Source organism: Lonchura striata, chromosome 34 (genome assembly GCF_046129695.1).
Source record: "Lonchura striata isolate bLonStr1 chromosome 34, bLonStr1.mat, whole genome shotgun sequence".
NCBI classification, from domain to species: domain Eukaryota; kingdom Metazoa; phylum Chordata; class Aves; order Passeriformes; family Estrildidae; genus Lonchura; species Lonchura striata.
Window position 1 is genome coordinate 1,523,394 of NC_134636.1, and position 12,243 is coordinate 1,535,636.

At 57.9% G+C, this 12,243-nt stretch overlaps 1 protein-coding gene and 1 non-coding gene across 2 annotated transcripts; both read left to right on the top strand.

Moving 5' to 3' along the window:
- The first annotated feature begins 935 nt into the window (after positions 1–935).
- TMEM107 (transmembrane protein 107) lies at positions 936–8,113 on the top strand. The gene is made up of 5 exons (XM_077789505.1): positions 936–1,029; positions 1,958–1,995; positions 4,493–4,593; positions 6,501–6,594; positions 7,253–8,113. Exons 1-5 carry the CDS (start codon positions 958–960, stop codon positions 7,320–7,322), a joined length of 375 nt encoding a protein of 124 aa, XP_077645631.1. The 5' UTR covers positions 936–957; the 3' UTR covers positions 7,323–8,113.
- A 370-nt stretch (positions 8,114–8,483) lies between these two features.
- On the top strand, positions 8,484–8,627 carry LOC144247871 (U8 small nucleolar RNA). The gene has a single exon (XR_013341350.1). It is a non-coding gene; the product is annotated as a U8 small nucleolar RNA (small nucleolar RNA).
- The last annotated feature ends 3,616 nt before the right edge of the window (positions 8,628–12,243 follow it).

Consider the following 12,243-nt stretch of genomic DNA (forward strand, 5'->3'; position numbering starts at 1 on the left):
CAGTACATCCCAGTATAACCCAGTACATCCCAGTATAACCCAGTATAACCCAGTATATCCCAGTATAACCAGTACATCCCAGTATAACCCCATATATCCAAATATAACCCAGTATAACCCAGTACAACCCAGTATAACCCAGTATATTTCAGTATATCCCAGTTTAACGCAGTGTAACCCAGTACATCCCAGTATATCCCAGTATAACCCAGTATTTCCCAGTATTTCCCAGTATATCCCAGTATAACCCAGTCCAGCCCAGCATCCCCACCCCAATCTCCGGGAGGGGGCGTGGCCACTTTCCGGTGGGCGTGGCCTATCAAGTGGGCGTGGCCTTGGTGGGCGTGGCCTGTGTGACGGGCAAGCTTTGGGCGCGGCGGTGGGCGTGGCCAGGGCGATGGGCGTGGCCAGGGCGGTGGGCGTGACCAGGGCGGTGGGCGTGGCCAGGGGCGGTGGGCGTGGCCAGGGCGGTGGGCGTGGCCTGCTCCGTTGCCGCGGTAACAGCGCCGCGCGGGGCGGGGGGAGGGGAGGAAAACGCGGGAATTCCGGGGTGGGGGAGGGGTCCCGGGGGAGGGGGAGGGGTCCCTAGGGTGGGGGAAGGGTCCCCAGGGTGGGGGAGGGGTCTCGGAGGTCCCGTTCTGGCCATTTGGTGGGGGGGAGGGAGAGCGCGAGGTGGGGGAGGGGCTAAAAAAGCGGGGGGAGGGGAATGAGGGGGTCCCATGGGTGGGGGAGGGAAATGAGGGGCACCCATGGGTGGGGGAGGGGAATGAGGGGGTCCCATGGGTGGGGGAGGGAAATGAGGGGCACCCATGGGTGGGGGAGGGGAAGGAGGGGGTCCCATGGGTGGGGGAGGGGAAGGAGGGGCTAAAAGGGTGGGGGAGGTGCCAAAGGGGAGGGGGAGGGGCGGTCTAAGCCCCTCCCCCTCCCCAGGCCCCGCCCCCTGCCTCGTTCCAGCCAATGGCGTTGCTGCTGCCCGGGCGGTTCCTGGCGATGGTGGCGCACCTGGGCATGCTAATGAGCATGGGCGGGGTCAGTGCATGCTAATGAGCATGGGCGGGGTCAGTGTATGCTAATGAGCATGGGCAGTGTCAGTGCATGCTAATGAGCATGGGCGGGGTCAGTGTATGCTAATGAGCATGGGCGGGGTCAGTGTATGCTAATGAGCATGGGCGGGGTCAGTGTATGCTAATGAGCATGGGCGGGGTCAGTGTATGCTAATGAGCATGGGCGGGGTCAGTGTATGCTAATGAGCATGGGCGGGGTCAGTGTATGCTAATGAGCATGGGCGGGGTCAGTGCATGCTAATGAGCATGGGCGGGGTCAGTGTATGCTAATGAGCATGGGCGGGGTCAGTGCATGCTAATGAGCATGTGCGGTGTCAGTGCATGCTAATGAGCATGGGCGGGGTCAGTGTATGCTAATGAGCACGGGCGGGGTCAGTGTATGCTAATGAGCATGGGCGGGGTCAGTGTATGCTAATGAGCATGGGCGGGGTCAGTGCATGCTAATGAGCATGTGCGGTGTCAGTGCATGCTAATGAGCATGGGCGGGGTCAGTGTATGCTAATGAGCATGGGCGGGGTCAGTGTGTGCTAATGAGCATGGGCGGGGTCACTGTATGCTAATGAGAATGGGCGGGGTCAGTGTATGCTAATGAGCATGGGCGGGGTCAGTGTATGCTAATGAGCATGTGCGGTGTCAGTGCATGCTAATGAGCATGGGCGGGGTCAGTGTATGCTAATGAGCATGGGCGGGGTCAGTGTATGCTAATGAGCATGGGCGGGGTCAGTGCATGCTATTGAGCATGGGCGGGGTCAGTGTATGCTAATGAGCATGGGCGGGGTCCGTGCATGCTAATGAGCATGGGCGGGGTCCGTGCATGCTAATGAGCATGGGCGGGGGCAGTGTATGCTAATGAGGGTGGGCGTGTCTTGTCCTGACCCCGCCCCTTTCTCCAGGCCCCGCCCACGCTGCCCTCGGGGGAGACAGAGCCGGGGTGAGTGAGACCAGTTCAGACCAGTACAAACCAGTATAGACCAGTGTAAACCAATATAGACCAGTACAGACCAGTATAAACCAGTATAAACAATTATAGACCAGTATAAACCAGTATAGACCAGTATAAACCAGTATAAACAATTATAGACCAGTATAAACCAGTATAGACCTGTATAAACCAGTATAGGCCAGTAAAAACCAGTACAGACCAGTATAGACCAGTACAAACCAGTATAAACCAGTATAAACAATTATAACCAGTATAAACCAGTATAGACCAGTATAAACTAGTACAGACCAGTATAAACAATTATAGACCAGTATAAACCAGTACAGACCAGTGCAGACCAGTATAGACCAGTATAAACAATTATAACCAGTATAAACCAGTATAAACCAGTATAAACCAGTACAGACCAGTATGGACCAGTGCTCCCACAAGGGTCTCTGGGGGGAATTTTTTGGGAATTTTCCGGGGGAATTTTGGGGAATTTCGGGAGGATTTTGGGATTTTTTGGGGGGATTTTGGGGTTATTTTGGGGGGAATTTTGGGGATTTTGGGGTTTCTCTCACCCCTTCTCCCCGCAGGTTCTGGGCGGGATTTTTGGGGTTATTTTGGGATATTTTGGGGGATTTTTGGGGTTATTTTGGGATATTTTGGGGGGATTTTTGGGGTTATTTTGGGATATTTTGGGGGATTTTTGGGTTTCTCTCACCCCTTCTCCCGCAGGTTCTGGGGGGATTTTGGGGTTATTTTGGGATATTTTGGGGGGATTTTGGGGTTTCTCTCACCCCTTCTCCCGCAGGTTCTGGGGGGGATTTTTGGGGTTATTTTGGGATATTTTGGGGGATTTTTGGGTTATTTTGGGATATTTTGGGGGATTTTTGGGTTTCTCTCACCCCTTCTCCCGCAGGTTCTGGGGGGAATTTTGGGGTTATTTTGGGATATTTTGGGGGGATTTTTGGGGTTATTTTGGGATATTTTGGGGGGATTTTTGGGGTTATTTTGGGATATTTTGGGGGGATTTTTGGGGTTATTTTGGGATATTTTGGGGGATTTTTGGGTTTCTCTCACCCCTTCTCCCGCAGGTTCTGGGGGGGATTTTTGGGGTTATTTTGGGATATTTTGGGGTTTTTCTCACCCCTTCTCCCCGCAGGTTCTGGGGGGGATTTTTGGGGTTATTTTGGGATATTTTGGGGGATTTTGGGGTTATTTTGGGATATTTTCGGGGATTTTTGGGTTATTTTGGGATATTTTGGGGGATTTTGGGGTTTCTCTCACCCCTTCTCCCCGCAGGTTCTGGGCGGGATTTTTGGGGTTATTTTGGGATATTTTGGGGGGATTTTTGGGGTTTTTTTGGGGATATTTTGGGGGGATTTTGGGGTTATTTTGGGATATTTTGGGGGATTTTTGGGGTTATTTTGGGATATTTTGGGGGGATTTTTGGGGTTATTTTGGGATATTTTGGGGGGATTTTGGGGTTATTTTGGGATATTTTGGGGGGATTTTGGGGTTTCTCTCACCCCTTCTCCCCGCAGGTTCTGGGGGGGATTTTTGGGGTTTTTTTGGGATATTTTGGGGGGATTTTTGGGGTTATTTTGGGATATTTTGGGGGGATTTTTGGGTTTTTCTCACCCCTTCTCCCGCAGGTTCTGGGGGGGATTTTTGGGGTTATTTTGGGATATTTTGGGGGATTTTGGGGTTATTTTGGGATATTTTGGGGGGATTTTTGGGGTTATTTTGGGATATTTTGGGGGGATTTTTGGGTTTCTCTCACCCCTTCTCCCGCAGGTTCTGGGGGGGATTTTTGGGGTTATTTTGGGATATTTTGGGGGATTTTTGGGGTTATTTTGGGATATTTTGGGGGGATTTTTGGGGTTATTTTGGGATATTTTGGGGGGATTTTTGGGGATATTTTGGGGGGATTTTGGGGTTTCTCTCACCCCTTCTCCCGCAGGTTCTGGGGGGGATTTTGGGGTTATTTTGGGGGGAATTTTGGGGATTTTTGGGGTTATTTTGGGATATTTTGGGGGATTTTGGGGTTATTTTGGGATATTTTCGGGGATTTTTGGGTTATTTTGGGATATTTTGGGGGATTTTGGGGTTTCTCTCACCCCTTCTCCCCGCAGGTTCTGGGCGGGATTTTTGGGGTTATTTTGGGATATTTTGGGGGGATTTTTGGGGTTATTTTGGGATATTTTGGGGGGATTTTTGGGGTTATTTTGGGATATTTTGGGGGGATTTTGGGTTTCTCTCACCCCTTCTCCCGCAGGTTCTGGGGGGAATTTTTGGGGTTATTTTGGGATATTTTGGGGGGATTTTTGGGGTTATTTTGGGATATTTTGGGGGGATTTTTGGGGTTATTTTGGGATATTTTGGGGGGATTTTGGGGTTTTTCTCACCCCTTCTCCCCGCAGGTTCTGGGGGGGATTTTTGGGGTTATTTTGGGATATTTTGGGGGATTTTGGGGTTTCTCTCACCCCTTCTCCCGCAGGTTCTGGGGACCCCTCGGGGGGTCCCTGGCGCTGCTCGGGCTGGAATTCCTGGGGTTCTTCTCGGGGGTCTCCATGTTCCACCCGGCCCAGAGCCTGGCCTGTATCCTGGGGGTCCCCAAAAACGGGGCACCCCAAAAATGGGGGGACCCAAAAATGGGGGGGGACCCAAAAACGGGGGGGTTTGGGGGGATTGGAGGGGAAATTTGGGGGGTTTGGGGGTGAATTTGTGGATTTTAGGAGGAATTTTAGGAGGAAGTTGGGGGTGATTGAGGGGGGATTTGGGGGATTTTTGGGGAAATTTGGGGGATTTGGGGATGAATTTGGGGCAGAAATTGGAGGATTTGGGGAATTTGGGGGATTTTGGGGGATTTTGGGGAAATTTGGGGAGATTTGGGGGGATTTTGGGGGGAATTTGGGGGATTTGGGGACGAATTTGGGGCAGAAATTGGAGGATTTGGGGAATTTGGGGGATTTTGGGGGGATTTGGGGGGAATTTGGGGAGATTTTGGGGGAATTTGGGGGGAATTTGGGGGATTTGGGGACGAACATGGGGCAGAAATTGGAGGATTTGGGGGAATTTGGGGGAATTTGAGAGGGAAATTGGGAAAAATTGGGGGATTTCAGGGGGAATTTGGGGGAGAATTTTGAGGATTTGGGGGATTTGGGAGGAATTTGGATTATTTGGGGGAATTTGAGGGGGGATTGGAGGAAATTTGGGGGATTTGGGGGAAATTCGGGAGGAATTGGGGGGAGGATTTGGGGATGATTTAGGGGGGAATTTGGGGAGGAATTTGGGGGATTTGGGGGTGATTAATGGGGATTTTTGGGGTGTCTCAGTGGATTTTTGGGGTGCTCTCGGTGATTTTTGGGGTGTCTCAGTGATTTTTGGGGTGTCTGGGTGATTTTTGGGGTGCTCTCGGTGTTTTTGGGGTGTCTCAGTGATTTTTGGGGTGTCTCTGGATTTTTGGGGTGCTTTTCCCATACCCCCAGCCCTGCTCGCTCACGGGGGGTGTCTCAGTGATTTTTGGGGTGTCTCAGTGATTTTTGGGGTGTCTCAGTGATTTTTGGGGTGCTCTCGGTGATTTTTGGGGTGTCTGGGTGATTTTTGGGGTGTCTGGGTGATTTTTGGGGTGCTCTCGGTGTTTTTGGGGTGCTTTTCCCATACCCCCAGCCCTGCTCGCTCACGGGGGGTGTCTGGGTGATTTTTGGGGTGTCTCTGGATTTTTGGGGTGCTTTTCCCATACCCCCAGCCCTGCTCGCTCACGGGGGGTGTCTCAGTGGATTTTTGGGGTGTCTCAGTGATTTTTGGGGTGCTCTCGGTGATTTTTGGGGTGTCTGGGTGATTTTTGGGGTGTCTCTGGATTTTTGGGGTGCTTTTCCCATACCCCCAGCCCTGCTCGCTCACGGGGGTGTCTCAGTGGATTTTTGGGGTGTCTCAGTGATTTTTGGGGTGTCTCTGGATTTTTGGGGTGCTTTTCCCATACCCCCAGCCCTGCTCGCTCACGGGGGTGTCTCAGTGATTTTTGGGGTGTCTCAGTGATTTTTGGGGTGCTCTCGGTGTTTTTGGGGTGCTTTTCCCATACCCCCAGCCCTGCTCGCTCACGGGGGGTGTCTCAGTGATTTTTGGGGTGCTCTCGGTGTTTTTGGGGTGCTTTTCCCATACCCCCAGCCCTGCTCGCTCACGGGGGGTGTCTCAGTGATTTTTGGGGTGTCTCTGGATTTTTGGGGTGCTTTTCCCATATCCCCAGCCCTGCTCGCTCACGGGGGGTGTCTCGGTGATTTTTGGGGTGTCTCTGGATTTTTGGGGTGCTTTTCCCATACCCCCAGCCCTGCTCGCTCACGGGGGGTGTCTCAGTGATTTTTGGGGTGTCTGGGTGTTTTTGGGGTGCTCTCGGTGTTTTTGGGGTGCTTTTCCCATACCCCCAGCCCTGCTCGCTCACGGGGGGTGTCTCAGTGGATTTTTGGGGTGCTCTCGGTGTTTTTGGGGTGCTTTTCCCATACCCCCAGCCCTGCTCGCTCACGCCGCCGCCCTCTCGGGGCTCGCCCTGGGCCGGCTCCAGGCCTGGGACGGCGCCGCCCTCTGGGGCTCGCTGGCGCTCGGGTGAGCCGGGGGGTTTTGGGGGGTCCCGGGGGGATTTTGGGGGGTCCCGGGGGGATTTTGGGGGGTCACGGGAGGATTTGGGGGGTCCCGGGGGGGATTTGGGGGTCCTGGGGGGATTTTGGGCTGTCCCGGGGGGGGTCCCGGGGGGATTTTGGGGATCCCGGGGGGATTCTGGGGGGTCCCGGGGGGGTTTGGGGGGTCCCGGGGGGATTTTGGGGGGTCCCGGGGGGATTTTGGGGGGGTCCCGTGGGCGTTTTTGGGGTCCCGGGGGGATTTTGGGGGTCCCGGGGTGGTTTTTGGGGGTCCCGGGGGGATTTTGGGGGGTCCCGGGGAGGTTTTGGGTGATCCCGGGGGGATTTTGGGGTCCTGGGAGGATTTTGGGGGTCCCGGGGGGGTTTTAGGGGTCCCGGGGGGGATCTGGGCGGTCCCGGGGGATATTTTGGTGGTCCCTGTATGTTTTTGGGGGTCACGGGGGTGTTTTTGGGGGTCCGGGTGGGTTTTTGGGGGTCCCGGGATGTTTTTGGGGGTCCCGGGGGGATTTTGGGGGTCACGGGGAGGTTTTGGGGTCCCGGGGGTGTTTTTGGGGTCCCGGGTGGGTTTTTGGGGGTCCCGGGGGGGGTTTTGGGGACCCCCTGACCCCCCTTTCTACCCCCCCCAGTGTCCCCCCGGCCGTGTCGGAGCTGCTGCTGCTGGGCCGGGTCCTGCTCTGCCACCGGGGGGCGCTCTGAGCGCGGGGGTCCCCAAAATCCGCCCGGGACCCCCAAAATCCGCCGGGACCCCCAAAATCCGCCGGGACCCCCAAAATCCGCCCGGGACCCCCCAGAATCCGCCCGGGACCCCCCGGAATCACCCGGCGGTCCCAAAATCCCTTCAGGGGTCCCCAAAATCCCTTCCGAAATCCCCCTGGGGGTCCCCAAAACCGTTCAGGGATCCCCAAAATCCACCTGGGGGTCCCAAAATCCCTTCAGGGGTCCCAAAATTCCTTCAGATGTCCCCAAAATCCCTTCCAGAATCCCCAAAATCCCTTCGGGAATCCCCAAAATCCCTTCCAGAATCCCCAATATCCCCCTGGGGGTCCCCAAATCCCTTCTAGAATCCCCAAAATCCCTTCTGGAATCCCCAAAATCCCTTTCGGAATCCCCAAAACCTCCCTGGGGGTCCCCAAATCTCTTCCAGAATCCCCAAACCCCTTCAGATGTCCCCAAAATCCCCCTGGGGGTCCCCAAAATCCCTTCCGGAATCCCCAAAATCCCTTCCAGATTCCCCAAAATCCCCCTGGGGGTCCCCAAATCCCTTCCAGAATCCCCAAAATCCCTTCCAGATTCCCCAAAATCCCTTCCAGAATCCCCAAAATCCCCCTGGGGGTCCCCAAATCCCTTCCAGAATCCCCCAAATCCCTTCCAGAATCCCCAAAATCCCTTCCAGAATCCCCAAATCCCTTCCAGAATCCCCAAAATCCCTTCCAGAATCCCCAAAATCCCTTCTAGAATCCCCAAAATCCCTTCCAGAATCCCCAAAATCCCTTCGGGAATCCCCAAAATCCCCCTGGGGGTCCCCAAATCCCTTCCAGAATCCCCAACCCCCCCCCCCAAACCCCCCATCCCCTCCCCCGCTCCAATTTCCCGCCACCCGCCGGCGCTTTCCGCGCCAAGCCCCGCCCAGGCCCGCCCTGTATGCAAATGGCGCGCGCGGGGCAGGCCGGGAGCGCGGCCCGGCGGGGTTTTGGGCCGCGGCCGGGCTCGGGGCGGGGGTGGCGGCCCGGGGGCGGGGGTCGCGGCCCGGGGGCGCGGGTGGCGGGCCGGGGGCGGCGGCGGCGGCGGCGGCCGCGCTCCCCGTGGGCCGGGCGGGGCCGCGGCCGCTGAGGCGCGGCGCGGGCGCCATCTTGGGCATCGTCAGTGCGGTACATCCTGACCTGCCCCGCCCCCGCGGCGGGCAGCGCGTGATGAGCGCGGCGTCATGACGTCACCTGATTACGTCACGCCGGCGCCCGCGGGGGTGTCGCAGCAACCCCCCGCGGCGCCAACGACTCTGACTGCGCCTGCGCGGGGCGGGGCCGCACTGACGTCATGGGGCGGGGGTTTCCTTATATGGTAATGAGGGACCGCGGAATCGCTAATGAACTGGTTTGTACTGGTTTGTACTGGTTTGGGCTGGTTTGTGCTGGTTTGGGCTGGTTTGCGGCTTCCCGCAGCTGGGAGCGCCCTCCCAGTGCTCCCAGTATCCCCCAGTATGCTCCCAGTGTTCCCAGTATGGTCCCAGTATCCCCCAGTGCCCTCCCAGTGCTCCCAGTATCCCCCAGTATGCTCCCAGTGTTCCCAGTATCCCCCAGTATCCTCCCAGTTTGGCTCCCAGTGTTCCCAGTATCCCCTAGTGCCCTCCCAGTGCTCCCAGTATCCCCTAGTGCCCTCCCAGTTTGGCTCCCAGTATCCCCCAGTGCCCTCCCAGTGCTCCCAGTATCCCCCAGTATGCTCCCAGTGTTCCCAGTATGGTCCCAGTATCCCCCAGTGCCCTCCCAGTGTTCCCAGTATCCCCCCAGTACCGTCCCAGTGCCCTCCCAGTTTGTCTCCCAGTATCCCCCAGTGCCCTCCCAGTGCTCCCAGTATCCCCCCAGTATGCTCCCAGTATCCCCCAGTATCCCCCAGTATCCTCCCAGTTTGGTGCCCAGTGCTCCCAGTTACCCCCCCAGTGTTCCCATTGTTCCCAGTATCCCTCAGTGCTCCCAGTCACCCTCTCCCAGTGCTCCCAGTGCTCCCAGTGCTCCCAGTGCTCCCAGTCACCCCCATGGACTTCCCAGTCACCCTCCAGTGCCCTCCCAGTGCTCCCAGTAACACCTCCCAGTGCTCTCCCAGTGCTCCCAGTATCCCTCCAGTCACACTGAGGCTCGTCCCAGTGCTCCCAGTGCCCTCCCAGTTTGGCTCCCAGTGCTCCCAGTTACTGCGGGACTTTACTGGGTGCCCCAGGGGTGACACTGGGGGGCTCACGGGGTCTGTGTGTGATGGTGGCCATGGGTGGGTGATGCTGGCTGTGGTTGGGTGATGGTGGCCATGGGTGGGCCATGGTGGCCATGGGTGGGTGATGGTGGCCATGGGTGGGCAATGGTGGCCATGGTTGGTCCATGGTGGCCGTGGTTGGACCATGGTGGCCGTGGTTGCACCATGGTGGCCGTGGTTGGGTGATGGTGGCCGTGGTTGGACCATGGTGGCCGTGGGTGGGTGATGGTGGCCGTGGTTGGACCATGGTGGTCATGGGTGGGTGATGGTGGCCATGGATGGGTGATGGTGGCCGTGGTTGGACCATGGTGGCCGTGGTTGGGTGATGGTGGCCATGGTTGGACCATGGTGGCCGTGGTTGGACCATGGTGGCCGTGGGTGGGTGATGGTGGCCATGGATGGGCGATGGTGGCCATGGTTGGACCATGGTGGCCGTGGGTGGGTGATGGCGGCCGTGGTTGGGTGATGGTGGCCATGGATGGGTGATGGTGGCCATGGTTGGGCCATGGTGGCCGTGGGTGGACCATGGTGGCCATGAATGGGTGATGGTGGCCGTGGTTGGACCATGGTGGCCATGAATGGGTGATGATGGCCGTGGTTGGGTGATGGTGGCCGTGGTTGGGCCATGGTGGCCGTGGGTGGGTGATGGTGGCCGTGGGTGGGTGATGGTGGCCGTGGTTGGACCATGGTGGTCATGGGTGGGTGATGGTGGCCATGGATGGATGGCCTTGGCCCAAGAGACACCCTGGGAGGAATTTGGGGAGTTTTGGTTTCATTTTGGACTTTTTTGGGTCTCTTTTCCTGGAGTTGATCCCCAAATGTCCCAAAGCCACCGGGAGGAGGTGCCACCACCAGGAGTGTCCTGACCCCGGCGGTGTCACCGAAATCACCGGGAAAAAACAAACAAACCCAAAAGCCGCAAAAATAATTTTAATTGTCGCTCTTTGTCACCCATTCCCAGTTCTCCCAGTATCCCAAATCACCCAGTCCCAGTGCTCCCAGTATCCCAAATCACCCATTCCCAGTATCCCCAGTATCCCAAATCACCCATTCCCAGTATCCCCAGTCACCCATTCCCAGTTCTCCCAGTATCCCAAATCACCCATTCCCAGTGCTCCCAGTATCCCAAATCACCCATTCCCAGTATCCCCAGTCACCCATTCCCAGTTCTCCCAGTATCCCAAATCACCCAGTCCCAGTATCTTGTGTCCCCATTCACCCACTCCCAATTCTCCCAGTGCTCCCAGTGTCCCCAGTCACCCACTCCCAGTTCTCCCAGTATCCCCAGTATGCCTAATCACCCATTCCCAGTGCTCCCAGTACTCCCAGCGCCCCCAGCACCCAGCACCCACCCTGTACTGGTCGTTGAGGCGTGGGTGCCCGTGCAGGGCATGGTGGGTGCCCGGTGTCCCCAGTGACCATTCCCAGTGCTCCCAGTCACCCATTCCCAGTACTCCCAGTATCCCCAGTGCACCCAGCACCCCCAGCGCCCAGCACCCACACCCTGTACCGGTGGTTGAGGCGCGGGTGCCCGTGCAGGGCATGGTGGGTGCCCAGTGTCCCCAGTGACCCCAGTGTCCCCAGTGACCATTCCCAGTGCTCCCAGTGTCCCCAGTGACCATTCCCAGTGCTCCCAGTCACCCATTCCCAGTACTCCCAGTACTCCCAGCACCCCCAGCGCCCAGCACCCACACCCTGTACTGGTGGTTGAGGCGCGGGTGCCCGTGCAGGGAATGGTGGGTGCCCAGTGTCCCCAGTGACCATTCCCAGTGCTCCCAATGTCCCCAGTGACCATTCCCAGTGCTCCCAGTCACCCATTCCCAGTACTCCCAGTATCCCCAGCACCCCGAGCACCCAGCACCCAGACCCGGTAGCGGTGGTTGAGGCGCGGGTGCCCGTGCAGGCCGTAGCGGGTGCCCAGCGCGCCCTGGGCGCAGGCGCGGCCGTAGAAGACGCGGCGCACGCGGGCGTGCAGCAGCGCCATGGCGCAGAGCGCGCACGGCTCGCGCGTCACGAACACGTCGCAGCCCGACAGCAGGTACCCGCTGTCACCGTCACCGTCACCGTCACCGTCACCGTCACCGTCACCGTCACCGTCACCGTCGCGCTCGGCCGCCCCCGGGATGACGTAACCCGTCAGGTCCACGGGGACGTCGCCCAGGGCCAGCAGCTCCAGGGGGACACCATGGATGGTGGTGGGGACGGCGCTGGTGGCATCGGAGGTGGCATCACAGGTGGCATTGGGGTCCTTGGTCACTCCTAGATCCATGCAAGCTGTCAGGTCCATGGGGACGTCATTGGTGGCACCAGAGGTGGCATCACAGGTGACATTGGGGTGCCTGGTCAGTCCTGGGTCCATGTGACCCATCAGGTCCATGGTGACGTCATTGGTGGCACCAGAGGTGGCATCACGGGTGGCATTGGGGTCCTCAGTTCCTCCTAGATCCATGCAAGCTGTCAGGTCCACGGGGACGTCACCCAGGGCCAGCAGCTCCAGGGGGACACCATGGATGGTGGTGGTGATGGCATTGGTGGCATCGAGGTCCTTGGTCACTTCTGGAATCATGCGACCCCTCAGGTCCATGGTGACATCACTGGTGGCACCAGAGGTGGCATCGGGGTCCTCGGTCCCTCCTGGGATCACGTGACCCCTCAGGTC